This window comes from Heteronotia binoei, chromosome 7, assembly GCF_032191835.1.
Source record: "Heteronotia binoei isolate CCM8104 ecotype False Entrance Well chromosome 7, APGP_CSIRO_Hbin_v1, whole genome shotgun sequence".
Taxonomy (NCBI): domain Eukaryota; kingdom Metazoa; phylum Chordata; class Lepidosauria; order Squamata; family Gekkonidae; genus Heteronotia; species Heteronotia binoei.
The window spans coordinates 41,046,751-41,070,382 of NC_083229.1; the positions used below are offsets into that span (position 1 = coordinate 41,046,751).

The following is a 23,632-nucleotide window of genomic DNA, read 5'->3' on the forward strand; positions in this document are numbered from 1 at the left end:
GCTGTAGTGACTTTGGTTTTGTACCAGTGTTTCCTACAGACAGCTCTTATTTATCTGGTTAGTTTTAACTCAGCCTTTCTGTCCAATGGGACCCAAATAGAGCCGTTTACCTAATTCTCTTCTTCATTTTATCCTCAGAACACCACTAGCTAAAGTGGGCTGAGAGAGTAGAACTAGCCCAAGGTCATTCAGCAGAGTGGAGATTTGAACCTACGTTTCCCAAATCATTTTACCACATTGGCTGCCTCCTCTAAATAGTAATGTAGCGCTATTGGCCTTCACTGGAGAAACCCATGAAAACCTCTGTTCCCTGTTCGCAAACCTCATCCTTTCAAAAAAAGAGGGCTACTTCTTCCCATTCTATCACTATCCCAAATTACAATCGCCTGAAAACTAAATTAAAAAAATTGGCCTATTGGTTCTCATTGCTTCATTGGAGAAAACTGTTTGCCTTCTATCGTCATATAGTTCTATGGTTTTGTGTCTGATTTCAAGTGCAGAATTCTTAAGAACAGGGGAGCTGCTAGATTTCTGTGTCAATTCCATGGTATCTGCACCCCAAAGGCAGAAAGGAAAATATGTAATTGACAGAGTTGTGAAAAGTAAGCCATGTTTCAATGTAACCCCACCCCCATTCAGATCTACAAACAACTAAAATAATAGGTGCCAAGATTCAAACCAGCCTGGCATACTTGTCTCCTGTTTCCAAGAGTGTCAAGATGGGATGTGTTTACTCATTGGCAAGTGTAATGAATTCTGTACATACTCATAGGGACTCTTCACATATTTCTGATTTGTAGCATGGCATTCAAAATAGGAGATATACCGAAGCCCTGGATGGAAATATTTGAGGACACGTACCTTTTACCAGCCCAAATATGTCGAATCTCAGGCGCCATATTTGTAAGGCCTGGGGAAAAGCGTTTGCTAGTGCCAGGGTTCTATGCACTTCTCATTCTGTCGAAAGGCACTTACTTACCACTTGGGCCGGGCCAGCCCGGTCACTTGTGTTGTTAACATGCTTGGCGGGCCAGGAGGGTGCGCCATAGACATGCTAACGTGTCATGCGAATGGGTAGCGGTACCCCTGGGAGTCGAATGTAAACCACATTGAGGCAATCGTGGAATGTTTACACGGGCTAGCGCTTTTTCCACGGGTCTGCTTCAGCAGCCACTGGGATCTTCCACGAGTCTCCCCTTCAGACGTTATACCCACTCACGCGATTGCACGGCACCCCCTCGCGAGAGCTGCTGTTTAAGGTCAGCCGCGACTAAATCTGAACTCCATTAAAGAATTGAAACCTGTTTGAAGATTTTTGAAAAGCGATTCTCTTCCCCCTGCCTCCCTTCGGGAAGCCCGGGCCGCTTTTGGAATCCCCAGTCCAAAGGGTGACTTGCCGCCTTTGACAGCTTTGAACTCCGGCTGTGTTTACATTCTGCCAGCAGCTCCACGTTGCCGAGACTCTTTCCCTCTTGATTGGCTAGGAGGCGGCCCCCGACTCCGCCTAGAGGCGGAGCTCTGCACGCCAACCTGTCTGTCGAGCCTCTTGCAATTGGAAAGTGAAGGGCAGAAGCTGACGGAGCCTTCTAACTGCGCTGGCTCGCCCTGCAGCGCCTGATCGCTGGACTCTGGAGGTGGAGTAGGGAGTTGGCACGCTTATCAACCTCGCGGGTATTAACACGGGGCAGGCTGCAGCTGTAAAAGGCAGAAAAGGAGTCTCGGGTTCGTTTGCAAAAAAAGGCACCCTGAAAGCCTGCCAAGCTTTGTAGGATAATCCTTCCACTTCCATCAGCTGCATGAAGTGAAACCGCAGACCGGAAAGTCTAGAGGGTGTTTTAGGGTGCAGGAGCCGAAGGAATTCCCTGCCATTCTGTCTCGAAGAGTTTGGGAGGAGCGCCGTTTCTTGCCTGTGGAGACGGCTTCTCTCTAGACTTTGGGGCGGCACGATGACCTCCCACCCCCGCTTCAGGGAGCAGCGCTCGCCTCCCCTGCACCGCGGGGCTGCGGGGCTGGTCAGTCTCAAGCAATGGCGCTCGGGAAGTGCATTTGGCGGGCTGAAAGGGAAGCAGGACGTGACTGCGCCGGGGCCGAGCGACGCTGTTGAGCAATTGGGTGGGGTGAGGGAGAGATAGGCAACTCCTGGGGCGGGAGGTGGCTGGCGACTAGTGCAGCGCGGGGTGTAGTCGCCTCTGGGGGTGCCTCCCCAGCGCTCTCTTCCCTTAAGGCGGCTGTGAAAGTGGAGGCTTTTGTATTCTTCCCCTCCCCGCCTTTCCTCCACGGAAGTGACAGGAGGAGCCCCGAGGAGACAGGGCCTGAGCGGGCCAGGCACGCGGCCTGTGTGGCCCGGGGTCCCTTCTGCCGGGGGTCCGGGCGGGTGAGGCTTTGGGGTTCCAAAGTGGGCGGGAGAATTTGCAGCCCGGGAAGGCAGAGACGGTGACGGGAGGGATGAGCTTGCGACCCACGCTGACGCATGCGCAGCCGCGGCCCTATATAGCGCCTTGGCGCCGGCGCCAGCTGAGATCAGTCCAGGTCTGGGCGGTAAGAGAAGCTGAGGGGGGCGGGAGACTTGGGGGGCGCCCGGTTGCAGGGGGGCGCCGAGCTGCAGCTGTGCGCCCTTTCGCTCTGGGTGTATCTGGGGAGCGGGGTGGAAGAAGGCGGGAGGAGGAGATCGGTGTGTGTTTATGGATATAGGGGGGGGATCTATGGGGTGGCCTGGGTAGGGGTGACCCCCAAAGTTCTGAGGCGCCCTACGGAGGAGGCTGTGGGGGGATCCAGATGCGGCGAGGGAGAGGGCCGGATTCCGCCGCTGGGGCTCCCCGGGAGAAGGAAGCGACGAGAGAGAAGGCGGGATGCCCGCCAGCTCGGGTTTTGGAGGGAGAATCGGGCGGGGAGGGCGAAAGAAGCGGGGCCCGCGCCCATCCAGCCCGGGGGAGCCTCCCGGGGGCTTGTGCGGGGGGTGTCGAGGCTGGGGCAGGGGGTGTCTCTTCTCCAGGACGGGGGGCTGCTGCTCTATGGCTCGCCCCCCCAATCCCTCTTTTCTCCCTGTGCGTGGAAGGGGGGAGCTTTGGGCGCCAGGGGAGGTGGGGGTTGGGGGGTCCTGAAGGAGGGTGGGGGGATTCCTTTCCCCCCTTCGAACCTGTTTCTTCACGGGGCGGGGGGTGTCTAAGAAGGCGCCTGGCCCGCCTGTCCTTGCTCTGTGTGGGTGAGCTGAGACTTTTTTTGGAGGGAGAGAGAGAGAGAGGCGGACTCGCTCCTTCGGTGCAAGGAGGGAAAAGGGGTGGGGAGCCCGCCTGGCAGCTTCCCGGGCTGGCCCGAGCCCTTTCCTTCCCCCCACCCCCATAACATGTATGTAGGGGTCGGGGAGGGGGGGGGAGATGGGGTGCCTGGAAGGCGGGAGAGGAAAGGACCGGGTGGCAAGGGGGGCTGAAGCCATCCAACCTGCAGAGTGCCCCCCCCCTTGAGTCTCTTGCAGGATGGAGGGACAAGTGGGTGGTCGGGCACGTTTTTTTTTGGGGGGGGGGGTCTGGGAGGGTGTCAGGAGGACGGGGGGGGGGTTGGAGGGGAGCTGGCTTTTAAGGCCAGGAGGACGGCTCAGGTTTCGAGCTTTTCTCTGCATCCTTTTCCCAGGGTCCCCCTTTCTGCATATTGGGGTGCCGAGATAGGGCTTGAATGTTTCGGGGGTGTGGAGGCGGGAAAGAGTTCTGGGGGGGGTCACTCACCCCCCCCCCCCATCTCCCGCCGGTCTGTTGGCCAGCCTTCTTGCCATGCAGTTAGTTGCCTGGCGTGTGCCAACCTCTGGGGCCGTCGGGAGCTTCTCCCGGAGCTTGGGGTGGCGAGTGGCGTCAATCGGGGAAGACGCCCGCCCGGAGTCCAGCCTCCTCTTGCAGCCGCCTTTTCTTCCCGGCTCTGGAAATTTGGCGCGGGGTCGGAGAGCCGCGCTTAGGAGGCTTGGCTGCCGGGAAGGGATGCGGCAGAGCAAATGGCAGCCCCCGGGATGTCTAAGGCAGAAAAAGAAGGAGGCTGAAAAACCTTTTTTTCCCGCTTTAGTGTTACATAGAGATAGAAATCGCAGTGCTTATTTCTAATATACTGTCGTGTTCTGGGGCAAAGTAAATATTGACTTAACTTGTAAATACATGATTTGTGTGCATAAAACATTACTGCATGCAAAAAATGCTTTCTATGCACATGCAGGTCCTCTCTGCTGTTAACAATGGTGTTGGTGTGGGGAGTTTTCATAATGTGTGTGGTGAGTTTGTGTACAAAACACCAGCACCACTTAAGTCTTCGCCATACAGGCTGTCTATAAGGAAATACTCTAATTTAACACAAAACACAGAGCTAATATAGATTTGCACATTCCGGGCGCAATTTTCTGAAGAAGCAAATACAGTGGGCTTTGGATTAAAGCTTTTAAGAAGCAGCAAAAAGGCCACGTAAAGCAGTATGCTAGAGGCAACCCTGGAACTCTAGACTCTGAAATTGACCAATATGTGGGAAGGGGTGATCATGAACCCTAAAGCTGAAGTAGGAGGGGCTAACTTGGGAATCTGGCAATTCCAGCCCTTTCATTCTGTTTTGAGGGCCTTAAACATTAGTGTGAGCAGCTGGCCAGATGACTTTATGGTCCAAGCACAATATTTGTCAAAAGGTACAGGAGCCTTATTCATTCTATGGAATATGTCTGTGTTCCTGGTCATACAGTCTCATGCAAAATTTCTACCTGTATAATGCCCCATGAGGTCATGTGTGTGTTCTTTAGCTGTACTGTTGCAGCAGTAGTTGAGGCGCTGGGCTTCATTTGTATGAAACGGCATTTTCTGCATCCATGGAATAAACATATGGTCTTCTTCATGTTGCAGGCAACGATCTGGAGTCTTAATAAGATGTCAAGACGCAGGTAACTTGTCACTTTTATCACAAGCTACAATGTATGTATTGCAATGCATTTATGCTATTTTGATGGAACACATTTCTTCCACTTTCTACAGCAGTCGTTTACAAGCTAAATTGCACCAGCCCTGCCAGGATACATCTCCACAAGAACTGCAGGTGCCAGAGTGTCTTCAGACAAGGAAAAGAAAAGCAATAGAGGTGGGTAGGAGTGAACAAAGAGGTCTCTTGAGTCAGGTATTGAAAGTTGGAATTGCTGGGCCAGTACTAGCTAACCTGCAGATTCACTGGATAGTCCTAAATTATTTCTTTTGCAATCAGCATTGCTTCTGTATTTGTTTTTGCTGTTGAATTATGACAAGGTCACAGGGTTTTTAAGGCAGGAGATGGACAGAAGTGGGCTATCTCTCTGTAGCAGCTCTGTATTTCCTTGATGGTCTCCCACCCAAGGACTAACCAGGTCTGACTCTGCTTAGCATCTGAGATCTGATGAGATTGGACTAACCTGGGCTATCCATCTCAGTGCTGATTCTGTAAAAGAAATGTCATAGTTACATCTTGCAAGGGTGGCTGAAGTCTGTAGACATATGAGCAACAGAAATACTAATACATACACAAACTATGTACCTCCTGAGGATATTGTTACATTGATTGTAAGAACTTGATGCTTTCTTCTTGCATTTTTTATAAAAAGAAAAATATATAAAATATTACAACTCTTCAACAGTTTCGATGTTTTGTTGCATAGATGTTGTCAGGAATTAATAAAGTTTTGTTGAACTAAGGGTATGCTGAATAGTACTGTCAGGAGGAGAGATCTTCACAGACTAGATTTCTTAGTATGTATTTGGTTTTGCTTTCAAAGGATACCAAGCGACAAGAAGAAAACATCAACACAAGACATCAGTATGAAATTCAGGTAGTATAGTTCTCCCCAAAACTATTTTGAAACTGGGTCAGCCTGCCTACTGTCTTGACATGTGTAACAACTTTAAATTAGGGCTGGGTCAAATGTTCTACATGAATTCTCCTGATGCATGTGGGGCTTTTATGCAAGCACCATCCCATTCATTTTTTAAAACTCCTCTCTTGCCTCTTTCTGGTCTGCCACTAAACTCCTTGGTGCTGCTCAGTATCTTTTTGTGCAACACCTCACCTCAGTGAGGGCAGGGAGACATTGCCACTGCTGTGACTTGCTTTTGGCCATTCTCACATGGCTAAACATGATGGTGATGTAACTGGCATAGGGAAAATGCTTCTCGCCATAACTCTGAGAGCAAAAAATGGTGCTAAGCATAACAGCCCCAGTTGGTAGGTTAATTGACTAGTTTGACAGCATTCCCTAGGAAATTGCCAACTTGTCAGCAGGATCCAGCTTCTAACAAAGTTTGGGGGAACATTTTGGCTTAGCTCTAGTTCAGTATAGATATTTTTCAGTGGTTTCCTTTTTACTTTTAGGGTTCAGAGCGAGAAGTTGCATTTGCATTGGGAGCATGTAAAGTTTAACCTGCCCCGGGAAAATACATGTAGCTTGTGTAGTTAGCTCAGACAAATAAATAAATGTATAGCTATTGGCTGCTTTGCCTTCTGTACTTTACAGTTGCACTTGCATCATAGATTAAAAAGCATATTCTGTCAAAAAAATAATTCCCAAAATGTATAATATAATAATGAAGTTGTAAATGTTTTGATTAAACAGGAGTTTCTTGCTGCAAGACTCATAGTCCATCATCTGATAAATGGACATTAGAAACTGCTTCCCAGGGCTGGGATAGCATTCTATGTTTGATTTTTTTTGCTTAAACTGGCACTGAATATTTTATTACAGAGCTGTTGGCCGCCTATGATATCTGGAGGCATCTCCCCCTGCATAATAATAGAAACTCCTCACAAAGAAACACCAACTACTGACTTTTCCAGATTCAAAAAATACAGATTCAGAAACCTCTTCATAAATCCATCACCTTTACCTGAACTTAGGTAAGTTGGCAATAAAAGCAGTTGCAAATTTGATTATACTTTGATTTATTGGGTCAGAGAACAGAGCTCTAAAATCCACTCCCTTGAATTATTTAAACCTAGTAGTAGGGGGGAAAAGAATCTTTGATTCAGTTCTTGTGCTGAGTGCAAAGGTCTAGCACAATAAACAATATGAGGATCTAGTTTAAAGTACTTGGCCTGAATATTTTAAGGGTGATTATAAAAACTATAGTTTGAATTCAGTTAAGAGATTTTAAGTAATTTAACTTTGTATGATGCCAACCAATGGAAGAAACACTGTCTATGGTGGGCTAATAAGATCTCCCGTTAGTGGATAAGTATTAAAAGATCATGCCCGCAATTTGCCAGTCATTTTTGCTGTGTAGCTTGAACCGGAAGAAAGTAGTGAGATATAGGAACACTTCTTGTTTGCACACAGAACATGTTGCATCCAGTTCCTTGTGTGTCCTTCTCCCTCTCCCCCTGTGGCATGATTTTTTGCAAGTTTTGTGACTGACTGTTGGTATGAAACTGACCAGTGCAGTCTGTCTTTTTTACTGCTTCACTGTAAAATAAGCAAGCTGAATGGAATAGAATATATGATGTCTAGCTGGGACTTGGTGAGACCAGGGTTCAAATCCCACTGTTATGAAGCACATTGGAAGCCATTAAGCAGGTGAGACTAAGACATCTCTTAGCCTCACCTGCTTAATGGGAGGATAAATTGAGGAAGAGAATGAGGCTCCCCTTTAACTTTGAGCTCCTTGGACAAATATCAGTTTGGTTGTTTTTTCTCCTACAGCAGTGGTCAAAGTGCTTGTATGAAGGCATTGAACTCCTGCGCTTGGAATTATTACTTTTAAAAGTGCATACTCTCTATTAAATAGTTTCTGTGCTATTTAGCTCTCTAATTGCTTGGGCACTGACCATAGGATTGTTCTCTAATTGTTCCTTGCTGTCTCATTTTCTTGTTCAACAAAATTTGGTAGATGAGTCCAATAAAGATCTTTTAAATTTTCTGTAGTGTTCATGTTCACAAGTTTTGATCTGACCTATCCACTTGGCTAGTTTCTGAATGAAGGTGTCTGGCTTCTGAATCTGTCACCCTTGATTTTCTTCCAATACAGTACATGTTATGTTGTCCTGAGACAAAACTATCTGCTTCTTTTTTTGCTAAGACAAAACTTAATTTTTGTATGTCTTGCTTTCTAGCTGGGGAAGTTCTAAAGATGTCTGGCTCAACATTTTAAAGAAAGAAAACAAATATATTCACTGCAAACATTTCACATCTCTACACTCAAACCTACAGCCACACATGCGATCAATTCTATTAGACTGGCTTCTAGAGGTGAGTGCAATATAGGGAATATGAAATTTGTATTTTGGAGAGAGACCTGGCTTAGAAGTAGAGCATCTGCTTTGCATATAGAAGGCTCAATCACTGGCATCTTCAGTTAAAAGTATCAGGTAGTAGTAGGTGTCGTAGTCTTCAACCAAAGACCTTGGAGAGCTGCTGCCAGTCAGAGTAGACAGTGCTGACCTTGATAGTCTAATCATGTGACTCTAGAAGGCAACTTCATGTAAGACAATATTCTGGAGCACTGGACCAAAAATCAGTGGTTTCTTCTTCTGTTCTAGTTTCAGAGAGTAGTAAGATTGGTCGGCAGCAGAAGAATTAAATTTGCGTCCAGTCTAGAGTTTCAGGGTATAAACGTTCGAGAGTCAGAGTTCTCTTCATCAGACACAGCAAGTAGAAATGACTAGGATACAAGGACTCAATTTCTGCTCTGCTGCCTCTGATGAAGGGAGCTTTGACTCTCGAAAGCTTACACCCTGAAACTCTTGTTGGTCTCTTAGGTACTGCTGGACTCAAATCTAGCTGTTCTTTACTTCTAGACCGGGGGTGGCCAAACTTACTTAAGAGCCACATAGAATATATATCAGATGTTTGAGAGCTGAAAGACATGAATGTCAGATGTTTGAGAGCTGCAAGGAAGGAAGGCAGGTAGGTGGGGGAGAGTGGAAAGAAAGCAACTTTAACATTAAATGCATTCTCCAAGCAGCCAACTGGCTCGATGGAGAAGTGATTTAAAGAGACAAATGCCTTCTCCAGGCTGGCCAACGGGCAGTGGGGGCTTTTAGAGCCACGCAATATGTGTGAAAGAGCCACACATGTGGCTCCCAAGCTACAGTTTGGCCACCGTTTTCTAGACTTTTATTCTCTACCTGCACCTTGGATGCAGCATTAAACTTAAGGGAGAGTATTAAATATTCTTTTAATGTTAGTGACTTTACAGGGAAATTAAGAACTTGTGTTTTAAAGAGAGATTTTAAAGAAAGATACACTTGCGACAGTAATATTCCCTCCCAATATCTATGATACTATAACATAACCATTTCAGCAGTTATGCTTAGGAGAGACTAGATTCAGTTATATCTCTGCTCATTGGATCAGTGTAGCTCTTGCTTCAATTTAAGAATTGCTTGAAAAGCAGTATTCTGCTCAGGTTTTTGACTGTTCTATAGTGTGGCTGATCATGACCATGAGATTCATTCTCTTACAGGTATGCGAAGTGTACACGCTTCATAGAGAAACTTTCTATTTAGCACAAGACTTTTTTGATCGATTCATGCTGACTCAAAAAAATATAAACAAAACCATGCTTCAGCTCATAGGAATTACAACTCTGTTTATTGCTTCTAAGCTTGAGGTAAGTCAGAGTTTCCCAAACTTTTCTTTCCCGTGACCCGGTTATTTTTACACTTCTCCTTCATGGCCCACTCAAATTTGGGGGTGGAGCCGGGAGACAGGAATTATGTCATTTCCTGTGGTGTCAAGGACCAAGTGATGTAACTTCTGGGGCACATTGAACCAAAACTCCACCTTTCCCCCCAAACCTGCCTCTACTTCGGAAGTAAATTAATTTTCAGAAAAATCTCTCTGAAACTCATGCTGAGCCAAAATGGGGTGGAAAGTGGGTGGTCCTCTCTTTTCACTCCCATACCTGCATGCACCTATCTGTTTGTGTATTCTTCTCCAGCTTGCAAGCACTCCTAATGCCCATGTTCAGTTGCCTGCACCACCTACACAACCCTTCCTCAAAAGCACTGGCCAGTGTATGCAGTTGGGAGTGCTGTTGCCATTGCCATCAGGAATGCCAACACCAAACTGGGCCCTGGCAGCTGCTCTACCTCAAAATATAGGCCCTTCCTTCAGTTGCTACTACTGGAACCCTGCCTCAAGCTACAACCAAGCTTGCTTGGTTGCAAGAAAATCTTTTGACAGCTATTTTTCTTTGGTTGAAACACTGGAAAATTGCTGTGAAAGGTAGCAGAGAATTGTGCTGCAATTAATGAATTAATTTCAAGTTATATTAAGTTCATACAATCTTTTCTGCAGTTATCCCAAAAAGGATATTTATGAGGGGCTTGCAGCTTTTTACTGGCTGTGTTTCCCATGCCTTTAAAAGCAACCTGTTGTGCAGATACTTAGCCAGTGAACTACTTTCATCCTTTTTAATATCTACAGGAGGAGTTTAATTTTGGTATCAGAAAGCTGTTAAAAGCAGGACCAGTAAAATGGTGCCAAGTTCATAGTACCATCTCTTCCAGTGCTGTTGAGATATACCGCAGTAATCTCCAATAAACTCTTTCTGCCCCACACCTCTTACTCTCACTCACTCACACAGAAATCTCATAGAAGGCTTACAACTGGGGGTGCCAACATTTCATTGACAGAGCTCCTATGTCTGCAACAAAAGTATGATGAACCGAAAAGTTTCATCCAGTAAAAATGGAAGGAAAGAAAGACAGAGAAAGGGAAAGAATGAAATGGAAGGAAAGGAAAAGAAATACATGGAAAGAAAGAACATAAACATAAGAGGAGCCGTGTTGGATCAGGTCAGTGGACTATCCAGTCCAAAATTCCCCCATACAATGCTCAAAAAGCACCAGAATGTCCACCAGTGGGGCCAGGGCACTAGAAGCCCTCTCACTGTTGCTTCCCCCCCTCCCAGCACCAAGAATACAGACAGAGCATCACTTGCAGGGAAAGAAAGAAAGAAGGGAGGGGCAAAGAAAAAAAAAAGCCTTCCTCACCATCAGATGACTCCAGCCAGCAAAAATTCTGCCCAGGGGTCATTTGGTAAAAAAAATAGCTATTGGAATGCCCACTCCCCGCCCCTCCTGGCTGAAAAACACACACACACCCTTCTTTGCTGCCCAGGCCTCCTAGGGAAATCTCCCCAAAAGAACATACTGCAAGGCACATGAAAGCTCATACTATGAAGAACACTTAATGGGTCTAAAGTACCAGTGGATGCCAGCTTTTCTCCCAAACACTGGGAGCAGGGGAGAAGGAAGGAGAGGCAGCCCAGCTCCTCTTTGCACAACACAAAGCAGGGCTAGCTTTGCTGGGGGCGGGGCTAGTTTTGGCTTTTCTTGTGACCCGGTAGTAAGGCTTCCGTGGCCCGGCACTAGGTCACGACCCTGCAAATGGGAAACACTGAGGTAAGTCAAACATTTCTTTGATTATACATCTAGATTACTTCCTTTTTAGAGCTGTCCAAGACAACTAAAGCCTTCCTTGGTGAAGCAGCTAAGAAAGCGAACATTTAAACCAGTAGATAACAACTTTAATTTAAACGACTGACAGTGACTCTAACTGGCACAGGTGAAACATTAAAAATGGTTCTGGGGAGCTTAGTTTGTTCTTGCAAATATTTAGATGTTTATACCCATCAAATGTAAACTGACAGTACGGTGGCAAGAGCTATGAGAACCACTGGCCCACAAATATGAATACTGCAAACTTCTTTAGCCACTTTATCTGGATCTAGTTTCAGTGTTGGGTAATCAATCTGCATGCTTCCTTGTCCTTGAACAGTTACCTGGCAGTTGACTTTTAGACCTGGGAATTTAAGATCAGAAGGGAATATGAATAGAAACTTGACTGCTTGCTTAAATTTCTCCAGATTGTAGTGTAGTATATGGCTGGGAGGCCCATCTGCAAAGCAAAAAAAAAATGCTGTATGCTTAATTGCTTTGCATAGTCTTGTCGTCATGACTTTTGAGACTTTTGTGTAGCAGCATTATTTTCCTATTTGCAGGATGTGGTGTTGGATGGCTGTTGTACATTTCTTCATTTTTCTTTTTTGGAAAGAAATAAAATAAGCTTTATGTGCTTCATGTAATCAGGTGGCAGAGCAAGTGACTTGAACCTCTATAGTTCTGTAGGGCCGGTGTGGCCTCTGGATATTATAACAGACCTGACTCTAGCAGTGCTTCTTTCATATTCAGTTTCTGGTTCTTCTCGCTCAAGACAACCTTGCAAAGAACAGTGGTCCAGTTCAGAAACTTTTAGCCCTTTTCACTATTTATGAGAGTGGACACAGCTGCTGTGGTCTTGTGACATATCTCAGATTGTGTAGAGGTGCAGTTGTGTGAATTAGATCCCCTCCATGGGTGAACACCCTGCCATTAGTACATGTATTTATAACACCTTGCCCACCCTATGAGCAGACCCAGGCTCATGCAGTACAGCTTCTCCATGTGATTGCTACTGAGTCACTAACCCATCAGTGTGTTTATGCATCTAAACCAAATCCATGTGTATTCTGTAAAACTAAAGAAGTGATCTGCTAACCAGAGTTGTAAAGCACTCTGAGCAATGTTATAAACAACTGTATTTATATTTGTCCTACCATTCTCTCTTCTTTTCTTAAATAAGGAAATATATGCTCCCAAACTACAAGAATTTGCATATGTTACTGATGGTGCTTGCAGTGAAGAAGACATTATAAGGATGGAGCTCATTATACTAAAGGTAACAATACTGATCATTGGGACAGCATGGTGTAGCAGTTAGTGCTGGACCAGGGAGATAAAAGTTCCAATCCTTCATCAGCCATGAATCTGCCTAGAAGTGTTTAGGCCAATTAGTCTTTCCCAGCTTATCCATCCCATGGGACTCCTAAGATCTTTGGAGCAGGGTAGGATAAAAGAGAGAGATGGTTGTTTGCTAAGTTGCGGAATGAACAGAACTATATTCAAAATTCTAACTGGTTCATGAGCAAATATTACTGAACAATAAGTTTACAGCCCTGAGTAGCATGTTACAGGGTGCATTTTTCATGAAGAGCGCATCATTTAAAACTTAATATTTGAGGAAAGATAATTTTCATTCTTCAGGATTTAGAAAGGTTACTTGTTAAATAACCAGTGGCTTTTGCTAGTGTAGGCTCTAGCCTTATTTTTCTAGGTATATGGTGGGTAATATGGCAGTTTATTTGTTCGAGTGAACTAGGCTTGTGATGCATGCCCCCAAGTCCTATCTAGGATCTCATTAAGTACCCAAACTTTCACTTAAGTCCCATTTTGATGAAAAGACAATGCAATAAAAGCAAGCAAACAATTTAATAAGTCTCATGTAGCTTCACTATCACCTAAGATACAGTAAACTGTTGAATCTTGTCAAACTGCACACTGGGGAGGGCTAAAGCATTTCACTTCTATCTCCATGAAACACAGGCTCTAAAGTGGGAGCTCAGCCCAGTAACGATAGTCTCTTGGCTCAAGCTTTATCTCCAAGTGGATGCTCTGGAAGATATCCCAAAGGTGCTGCTACCTCAGTATTCTCAGGAAATGTTTATTCAAATAGCACAGGTGAGTGCCCCTTCAGTGTATGTGTAGTTTGTAACAGCTGTTAAGTGAGCAATACATTTCTAGCACAGATGCCCCTGTTGCTTGGCACTGGATGGCTTGTGGGAGGAAGACATCATGTACTGCTTGTCAGTCTGAGTACCATGAGGAGGCTGGTTTTGGATGCAGAGGAAGAAACCATGTGCTGGAAATGCCCTATGCTCCTCATTATACAGAGTGTAATCCTATGTAGAGTTACTCCCAATGAAATCAGTTGGCTTAAAATGGGAGTATCTCTGCGCAGGATTAGGCTGACAGTTGCTTTCAGCTCTTCCTCCATATTTATTGCATGGTCTAGAGCAGAGGTGTTTGCCCCTCTGTTACAAAGGCATGATCTCACAAATGTAACTTTCTTATGTTGGGCCATGTGTACCATAAAATGTAATGCCAGGTAATGGAGATACAACTTTTATAAAGGACAGCAGCTGGTAAGCTCCCAGTTGGTGTGTCCTCACTGCAAGGCCCCAAGGGCTGGGTGCAGAGGATAACTGGCATGGCCAGTGGTGCAGCACTGGGCAGATGCTCTTGTGGAGAGCCAGTTTGGTATAGTGGTTAAGTGTGCGGACTCTTATCTGGGAGAACTGGGTTTGATTCCCCACTCCTCCACTTACAGCTGCTGGAATGGCCTTGAGTTAGCCATAGCTATCACAGGAGCTGTCCTTGAAAGGGCAGCTGCTGTGAGAGCCCTCTCAGCCCCACCTACTTCACAGGGTGTCTGTTGTGGGAGGAGAAGATATAGGAGATTGTAAGCCACTCTGAGTCTCTGATTCAGAGAGAAGGGCAGGGTATAAATTTATAGTCTTCTTCTTGTTTTGTCTGGAGCAGGGAGGGGCAGACCCTTTCCCCAGCCTGCTCCTGCCACCAATGCTGTGGCCTCAAAGTGAAAATGCAAAGTGGCTGGGTGTTGCAAGCTCCTCCTTCCTCTGAGCCACCATCGAAGGGAACTCAGAAGACAAGTGGCTCCCAGTCTGTGGAAGCAAGAGTGCGATGGCCCAGGTCTGAGGCCATGTACACAGCAAGACCCAGGCAAAGTCAAGCACAATAATCCAGAGATGCCTTTGTGGCAGTGACCATCTCAAGCCCAGGCGACCCATGGTGAGGGGATGCTGGGGGTTCAGGCCAGAGATCATCAGCAAGCCATGCCACTTCCATGCGGCAGGGAGTGGGCACTGTGCACACAAGGTGGCAACAGCTGATTGCACCTGGAAGCCACAGGATGGTCCATGTGGGAGGCAGGCCTGGCTACCAAGACTTGTGCTCAGTGGTAGGACTAGGCCCCTGGAAGAAACTGGTGAAAACACACACCCCATGGGCCAAAGCACAGCTATTGCACTGAGAAGTGTGAATATGGCAGCAGCAGGACCCAGCAGATGATCATCTGCAACCCCACCCCTCCCCCAACATTCAGGACAGCATTTCTGGATCTGCAGGCCCAGAGGAGAAGCATGTGATCTCCCTTGAAACTCTTGAGCCAGCACAAAGGTGGTTGTGGTGGCTCCCAGCTTACTAGTGAAGCTGCCACTGAAGCAAAGGGGTTCTGCTTGACTGTTGCAGACGAGGTTGTTCTGGCTTGCTGAAGCTGCAATTGTTGTAACTCCTCCAGCAGCCTCATTTTCCCTCCCTCACACCAGTTGCTCATGGGCCAGATAAGAGCCTTGGATCTATAGTGAACATATGAAGCTGCCTTATACTGAATCAGACCCTTGGTCCATCAAAGTCAGTATTGTCTTCTCAGACTGGCAGTGGCTCTCCAGGGTCTCAAGCTGAGGTTTTTCACACCTATTTGCCTGGACCCTTTTTTGGAGATGCCAGGGATTGAACCTGGGACCTTCTGCTTCCCAAGCAGATGCTCTACCACTGAGCCACTGTCCCTCCCTGGTACTACCTTTGCTGTATTCTCTGTAATGAAATACAGTATTTGTACCAGAGAATGATTTATACATTCTATGAGAATTTGCATAACATGTATTGTGCTTGGTATGAAATGTGCATAGAGTATTTTTTTGATTTCTTCCACATGACAATGACACTTTATGTAGCTTTCATATTAAGGCATTTTCAACAGCTCATGGCAGTCTCACGCTTAATCCCCTTGTCTCAGTCCCTTCTCACACCACTGAAGGGCTTTTTCAGGATTTCTTTAAAACTGGCAATTGACATATTGCTGTAACTTCAAACTCATAAAACCAGTTCTATAAAAGAGTGCAACTAGCTCAAGGTCATCCATTGGGCTTCCATTACAAGCTGAGAATTTGAAACTGGATCTCCCAGATGCTCGTCTGACCCTTCCATCACATTTCAGAACAGCCTTCTGTCATGGTTCCTTCTGAATTCTATAGGCTGAAGCATTCTGAAACATCATTTTCCTGATTCATGCTGGCTTTTTTGTTTTTAAATGGGTGGGAAGATTACCTCATCCTTAAATCCTAGAACTCATTCTTTCCTTCAGGAGTGATACAGTATAACCTTGAGAAGTGGGAAGTTCTATCATGGCTCGCACCCTCTTCAGCCATCTTCTCGCTTTAGCCTCCTATTTATCCTGCCCATGAGACGGCAGCACAGTCCAGAGTGGGTTTAAGTTTAAGAAGAAGAATTGCAGATTTATACCTCACCCTTCGCTCTGAATCAGAGACTCAGCGGCTTACAATCTCATATCTTCTCCCCCCACAACAGACACCCTGTGAGGTGGGTGGGGCTGAGAGGGCTCTCATAGCAGCCGCTGCTTCAAGGACAACCTCTGCCAGAGCTATGGCTGACCCACGGCCATTCCAGCAGGTGCAAGTGGAGGAGCGGGGAATCAAACCTGGTTCTCCCAGATAAGAATCCACACACTTAACCACTACACCAAACTTGGTTTAAATTAAGAATGCCATTTGAGATTATAATGTTGATGTATTTAATTAGTTGTATATTGCCCACAGCCCCATGTATTTCGGAATGGGTGATTCACAAATCTAAAATATAAATAATAAAAGTAGTACCACTTCTTCTAGCACAAGATGAAAACAAGCTATTGGCCCATTCTGTTTTAACTGTCTAGAAGACCCTTCTACCCAAATCTTGTATCTACTGTGCAATATTGAATTGTGTGATTTACAGCTCCACTATTTAGTCATAAATAGCTTTCAGCTTAATCAACTTAAAATATAGATGACGGATAAAAATTCTTTGTGGTTAACCTGTCCTGGTGGGATGGGTAGAATATGAATCCTATCCATAAATAAATAGGCTCGAAAGTTCAAAATAATATGGCTGAGGACCTGCCTACCTTAGGGACCATTTCTCCCCATATATTCCCCAGAGGGTACTGAGATCTGGATCGCACAACCTATTAGTAATCCCCGGGTCGAGGGAGGCGAGATTGAAGGCTACTAGAGAAAGAGCCTTCTCTATTATGGCCCCCACTGGTGGAACCAACTTCCAGATGACGTAAGAGTCTTGCGGGACCTTGTCCAGTTCTGCAAGGCCTGCAAAACAACATTATTTCGAATGGCCTTCAACCGAAGTGTGTAGATGCCCAACACCGCTGAAGAATGGCATGATGTCAGCACCAAACTGTTGTTTTAAAACTGTACTAATAATTTTAAATTGTAACCTATTTTAACTTTAATTTGTGATTGTGATTGCTTTATTGTTGACATTATGATGTTGTTAGCTGTCCTGAGCCTGCTTCGGAGGGGAGGGCAGGATATAAATGTGAAAAATAAATAAATAAATATTGTGGAAATGGTTGTATTGCTACAACCATGACCTTAATATGTGGGACAGACTTAGGAAGCTGATAGAATCTGGTCTATAAGCAAAACAGACCATTGTTGTTTCTGGAGTCTTAGCAAGAGAAGTGTACCATTTGCACTTGACTAGGGCAGTAACATGGTAATTAGCTGAAATGAAAATATTCCATATAGTTAGATGGTTCTCTCATATAGCACTACACCACTTCAGACTGGTTATAACAGGAATTGTTCTAACAACATGTGTGGCTTCTTTTACAGCTCTTAGATCTCTGTATTTTAGACATCAATTCTCTGGATTTCCAGTACAGAACATTGGCGGCTGCTGCAACTTGCCATTATACCTCAGTAGACGTAGTTAAGAAAGTATCAGGTATGATAAAATAACATTCTTGTGTCTCTACTTGTGTATTTGGATACAAGGTACACTGAAGTCTGTAGCTAAGGTTAGGTTGTAGAAATACTTTATAAGAGAATACAGCTTCTGACTTCCAATTGCATGTACTCCTATTCTTGTGAACTACAACAAATGTCAGTGTCCTAGGCTGTGAGCCTACTTCATTTTAAAAATTTCTTCCACCCCCACCTTGTCTTCATCCAGACACTAGAGACCAATGGATTCCAACAACAAAATCCTACACTGAGTCAGCTCTTCCCAACCTCCCCTTTCAATCTCCCTCCTGCTAAAAGTACTAGGAATGCCTTTCCTTTTTGGGAAGGGGCATCTGTTCTTGCAAAGAAAGATCTGGGAGCTGTGCTGGTGGGACCCACAATTCTTGTCTATGACCTACAAGTGGAGAAGTGGTATAGTGGATAGTGCATCAGACTAGAATCCTGACACACCTGGATTCAAATCCCCACTTACTTCTACCATTGAAGCTCACTGGGCCTGCCATATACTCTCAAGCTTGTTGTGAGAAAATGGAAGGGAGAGAAAGCTGTTCTAAGCTGCTAGGAGTCAAAACTGGGGAGAAAAACAGGATGTAAATAAATGGAATGCAAATACAGTTCTACTGATGCTTTGTCTTGAAAAGGCAGGTGGCATTTGAAAGATCTTGCATATTTTCTGCTGGAAGCAGAGATTTCACCAGAACCCTCAGGTGGTGGTTGCACAGCTCTTGGCCCTGTTACTCTGGGCTGTGGTCACTGGCTTGAACTTGAAAAATCACATAGCAGTGATAGGACTGTGAGCTGTTCCCTATGAGTTAGGCTTTCTGTACAAGAGAACAGTAAAACTGACTTGTTACAATAGCAGCTTGTGTATTGGCGAAGGTTGACCTGTCAGTCAGGAAGTTATTCAGATCTTCTCCCTCTGTCATGAAATCAATCACCAAGTGACTTGAGGTAACCTGCTGTGTCTGAGCTCCAAGCCCTGTCTACAATATTGGCCTTGCAAGGCTGCTGTAAAGACTGAGATAGAGAAGAGCCCTGCTGATCAAACCAGAGGTCCATCCAGTCTAACTTCCTGTCTCACACAGTGGCCAACTTGTTAATCTAGAAGGCATAGAGACTGAGACCTTCTTCTGGCACGGAGTTTTACTGTCTCTGAACATGGAGGTTCCTTTTAGTTACCATGGCTAGTAGCCACTAATAGCCCTATCCCTCTCTGAATCTCCCCCTTTAAAGCTGTCTGTGCCTGCAGCCATCACTATATCTTCTCACAGTGAATTCCACATAATTACTTGCTGTGAAACTTCTTTCTGTGTCCTGAATCTACTGCCCATCAGCTTCATTAGATGCCCTTGAATTCTGTTTCGGGAGAGACAGAAATCGTTCTCCTTGTCAACTCCACACTGCACAATTTTATAAACCTCTATCATGTCCTCCCATTTAGTCATCGCTTTTCTAGACTGAAAATTCCCAAACTCTTCAGCCTTTCCACATAGGGAACGTGTTCCAGCCCCATAATTATCTAAAAACAAGACCATCTGTTCATTAAGTACCTTTTGTTTAAATAGGATTGTCCTCTTACTTTAAATTTACTCTCTAAAGGCAACCGCGTGATCAAATGTGCTGCCAGTTTAGTGTAATAGGGGCTCACTAGGTGGCACTACGCTAATCACTCACATTTACTCTAACCTGATAGCCTTGTTAAGATGGAATGGGGATATGAGGAGCAGAGTATCACTCCCTCAGCTCATGGATGAAAAGCGGAGTAAAGGTTGTGTAGGCTTAGGGCACAATGGGACAATTCAGTAAATTGAATTAATAGTAGTAGTAGTAGGGGGTAACTGTGCGACCTTATGTCAGAACTGATTATGCAACTTGTTTTTGGTTCTTAGGTCTAGACTGGAACAGTATTTCAGAATGTGTAGAGTGGATGAAACCATTTGTCACGGTATCAAAAAAAGCCCCAGTAAAATTGAAGAACTTTAAGAGAATTGCAGCAGAAAATAGACACAATATACAAACCCACACCAACTACTTGGATATGCTGGTAAGACTACCTTTCGCCTTAGTCCTAATTTCATCTGTGGTGACAGTAATTTTTTTCTTTAGGAATATCAAAAGGATGCTATGCTTTAATCTATTTGGAAACACAACTAGTTAAATGTGTATCAACAAACCCCAACTTCATTGTGCCAGTAGGAACTTTCAGAAGTTAAATGGATGCCACTATAAAATGGCAGCCATAGCGGGATACAGCAGCTACAAAATGGCTTCCATGGTAGTTAAACTGATCATAAAATGTCAGGAGGTTCCAGGCCAGGTGTTGTCCTATGATGGAGACAGCTGTGACTGATTGGTGCTACCTGAAGATACAAAGGGTAGTGCTTCCTGAGTTCTTTGAAGCACAAGAAATTAAATAAGATGGAAGGAAAGAGGAAGTGTTGTGAGAATGATGCAAGGAAAACTGAGGTGTCCTTCAAGTTCCTGCACCACTTGGCCAGCTGTTTCCTAGGGAGAGGCTGCCAGGGGTACGAAAAGGCTGGTGTGGTTAGAGTGTAGGACTAGGATCTGGGACAACTAGGTATGAATTCTCTCCTCAGCAATGGGAGCCCGCCAGGTGACCTTGGGGCCTCTGGCAATCTCTTCAGCTAACCTCCCTTCACAGAGTTGTGAGGATTAACTGGTGGAGAGAGGAAAGATGTGAAAAGTCACTTTGAGGTCCAAAAGCAGGATATAAATAATAAAGTTAAATAGTAAGTGAAAGGAGGAAGGATTGGCAGGCTGCTGGAAAGCTGGCAGGAAAAGGTGAGAGAGGCCATGAGGGCTCTTGGGGAAGGGAAGGAAAAGTAGGGAAATGAGATACCTTCCTGCAAGTCCCCCACTTGTCACTTCTATAATTTAAACTGGCTAGCTTTTTAAATTGTATGCTAATGAGAGTTACCATAAAATTCTCCATTACTACAGTAATATGTAAAATATTTGAGTTCCTGGGAGCAAAGATTTATATGGTGTCTAGTTCCTCTAACTCAGTTAAGCTACCTTTTTGGTTATCCATGTTCTTGTTTGCAGGAAAACAAAGGGGTTGGTTTGGCTCAGCCTGGCACAGATAATGGTTAGAAGTACTACATTATTTTGCTTTGATACATCCTCAGTAGTTTTTTTAATTAACACATCCTCCTGAGGCCACCATCTAATTGCAGTCTTAAACAGATGTGATGCAGGGGGATTAATGAACAGAACTCCCCCCACTTCCCTAAAAATTGAACACATGGGGGCTTGATTACAAAGCAGAACCATGGTCCAAGGTGTGGGGGTATGCAATTCTTTCGGAAACAGCTTTTGGGAGAAAGGCTAATAATAGTTCCCTACAACCATTTCAGTTGGTGAAATAGGGGAGGGGGAGCTTAACGGCACTGGTTGTGATTTGAAAGGGGAACCTGCTTCAGACACAAAACACCAAGAGCTCAGTTTATGAAACTGTGTCACATCTGTCTGAGCCCTCATTCCAATTTACTGTGCATAAGGGCAATAACAAAAGACAGCTTATACTTAAACCTTTTGCTACCCTTTTCATTCAGGATTTGGTGGCACCTGGATCTTATGACTGGCTAGCAGAAGGCACTCTTAGTAGATCTTCCACATGTTCCCTTCCCCACAGTAGTTCTTCCTGACCGTGGGAATCTCTGCTGCTGTGTGCCCTGATAGTCATAAGAAGATAAGAGAAGCCATGTTGGATCAGGCCAATGGCCCATCCAGTCCAACACTCAAGCGCCATCAGGAGGTCCATCAGTGGGGCTAGGACACTAGAAGTCCTCACATTAGTGTCCCTCCCAAGCACCAAGAATACAGAGCATCACTGTCCCTAACAGAGTTCCAACAATAGGCTGTGGCTAATAGTGAAACAGGGCAGGCAGCTGCAATGGCAAAGGGGTGATATCACCCTATCTCCTCAGCCTTCCAAGTGTCAGGAAGAACACCTGAGGAGTGTGAGATCTAGAGCACAAAATCAAACCCTTTTTTTAAAAAAATCCACAGAGAATATATTGGAAAAGGTGTTCTGTATGGGTGATGCATAAACCCTGTCACATAGACAGGGTTTATGTGAAACTCAAGGATGGTGAACAGCTATATGGAACTTCCACTCAGACTAGAGATAACGAGCACCACCTTTTTGCTGTGTTGGTGAACTGCTACTAAACAAGCTAACAGGACAGTTACTACAGATATATTACTACTAGCTTCAGTGAAAGTAATAAAAACTACTTCATTTAATTGAACAGGAAGAAGCTAACTTCGAGGCAACTGTTGCAGTTCCAGGTCAATTTTCACCCATGTCTACAGGAGGAATAATCACTCCCCCAAAGAGCTCTGAAAAGAAGTGAATTACCAGAATGCATCTGTATGAACTCTACATCTTAAGACTCTGAAAAGAAAAACTGAACTGCTGGGGAAGATACCAAATATGACAGAAGGAAGTCTTAATTGGAGAAGGCCTAAAGCTACTAAGTTTACACCAAAACCCACTAGGCTGTGGGATAAAGCTGGATTTCTTGAAGTTATTCATAAACAGATTTTTTTTAACCTGTAAGAACAGCCTTAATTGCAAAGTTTGGAGATGGCTTGGCTCTAAGGTTAACCTACTGTATTCCAACTGCCAGGATAATGTAGCCATTTGTTTAATCCCAGTTTAACCCTAGCATAAAATGTTCTGACCTGTTCCAAAAGCTATGAGCAGTCCAAACAGCCAGAGCTAAGTCTGCAATTAAATAAGTTGATGCAGTATTAGCTCCCGCCCTTTCCCTCCCGGCCCTCTTTAAGAGGAGCACAGCAAGACAAGTGCCTTGTAGGATTTCCTCAGCTACCACCATGGTTATCTAAACAGGGTTGCTGAAACATTTTAAATGATGGCTGAACCAATGAATGGTCTTCATCAGCAAACATACATCTTAAAAGTTGTATTGCTATATGCAACACTGTTACCACAACAGCATTCTGCCTGTTTAAGGATGGAAAGAAGCTAAGGTGACTAAAATTCAGTAATTTATATAGAATTTCCTTCTATCTTGTGCAGCTCAGACTGCAACAATATGTTGTTAGCTGGAAAAATTGCTCCTTGTAAGAGACATGATTTGGTATTAAGTATCTCTTGCCCTCAGTAAAAAGGCTTAGGGCCAATCAAGCATTAAATCTAGAACCCTGGGCTGAAGGGAAGATAGCAAACCATCATTTGGGTTCAGATGTAACATGGTTGTTGGCAAGGGAAAGCAGGCAATATTCATCAACAGGGCATACACCAATCTGAAAATTATTCTAGAGGGACCAACTCTCTAACAGGAACATCCTACCTCTTTCCTGAGCTGACATATTTCTGTCCAAGAACAAAGCTACCACAGAACAGGAGGGGGCGGGACACGTACTGGAGATGACTAATGTTACAGACATCCTAGTAGGACACTCTGAATACGACAGAGTTCTATGGTGCCTAGGAGTGTGTATTCTGCATTCTATTTTGCATCTGTTTGAAATGCATTACGGAGGATTGCATACTTCTGTACAAGCTTGTAAAATAAGGAGGGATTTGGGGTTTTTTTAAAAAAATAGGAAAATACCACACTGTATTGTTTATAAATATGTATTGTATGAAAGTCTCACATGTAATAAACTGTTGGAATGTCATGAAACTGACACCTTCTCAGCAGCATGAAAGGTCTTTAGAAGTAAAGTTGTGCCATTGTTTGCAGAAATTTCTTTTTTCGCCTTTGAGCAGCAAGCTGTAATACTTCTTCTGGATTACTGGCATTCAGCTCAGTCTGGCCAATAGCTTTAATCTAAATACATAACCAGCAATTAATTCACGTGTTAACTGTTCTACTTTTTTTTAAAGTGCAAAGATGATGAGCTAGACATGTAGTTGCTGCACAAAGACAGCAGTATAT

At 44.7% G+C, this 23,632-nt stretch overlaps 2 protein-coding genes across 5 annotated transcripts in view; one reads left to right on the forward strand and one right to left on the reverse strand.

Annotated features, from left to right (window-relative positions):
• The first annotated feature begins 1,870 nt into the window (after positions 1-1,870).
• Positions 1,871-23,381, forward strand: CCNE2 (cyclin E2). 4 transcript variants are annotated; one of them, XM_060243481.1, is made up of 12 exons: positions 1,871-2,012; positions 4,863-4,900; positions 4,992-5,094; positions 5,759-5,812; positions 6,722-6,873; positions 8,086-8,221; positions 9,438-9,584; positions 12,602-12,697; positions 13,402-13,536; positions 17,568-17,679; positions 19,589-19,743; positions 21,977-23,381. In XM_060243481.1, the coding sequence occupies exons 1-12, from the start codon at positions 1,947-1,949 to the stop codon at positions 22,076-22,078; spliced, it is 1,296 nt and encodes a 431-aa protein (XP_060099464.1). In that variant the 5' UTR covers positions 1,871-1,946; the 3' UTR covers positions 22,079-23,381. The 4 variants fall into 4 exon arrangements, with proteins under 4 accessions (XP_060099464.1, XP_060099466.1, XP_060099462.1 ...); XM_060243483.1 differs by having other exon boundaries at positions 4,995-5,094; XM_060243479.1 differs by lacking the exon at positions 1,871-2,012 and adding an exon at positions 2,052-2,538.
• INTS8 (integrator complex subunit 8) overlaps positions 23,313-23,632 on the reverse strand; it is a 30,406-nt gene continuing 30,086 nt past the window's right edge. The window contains exon 28 of the mRNA XM_060243478.1: positions 23,313-23,524. Coding sequence (XP_060099461.1) covers positions 23,408-23,524 — 117 coding nt within the window. The 3' untranslated portion in view covers positions 23,313-23,407. The remainder of the gene's footprint in view (positions 23,525-23,632) is intronic.

Coding starts and splice junctions, on each gene's coding strand:
- CCNE2 (XM_060243479.1), top strand. CDS start 2,446: ATGAGCTTGCGACCCACGCTGACGCATGCGCAGCCGCGGCCCTATATA. Junction 5,095..5,758: donor GGAAAAGAAAAGCAATAGAG/GTGGGTAGGAGT, acceptor TTGCTTTCAAAG/GATACCAAGCGACAAGAAGA. Junction 8,222..9,437: donor TATTAGACTGGCTTCTAGAG/GTGAGTGCAATA, acceptor ATTCTCTTACAG/GTATGCGAAGTGTACACGCT.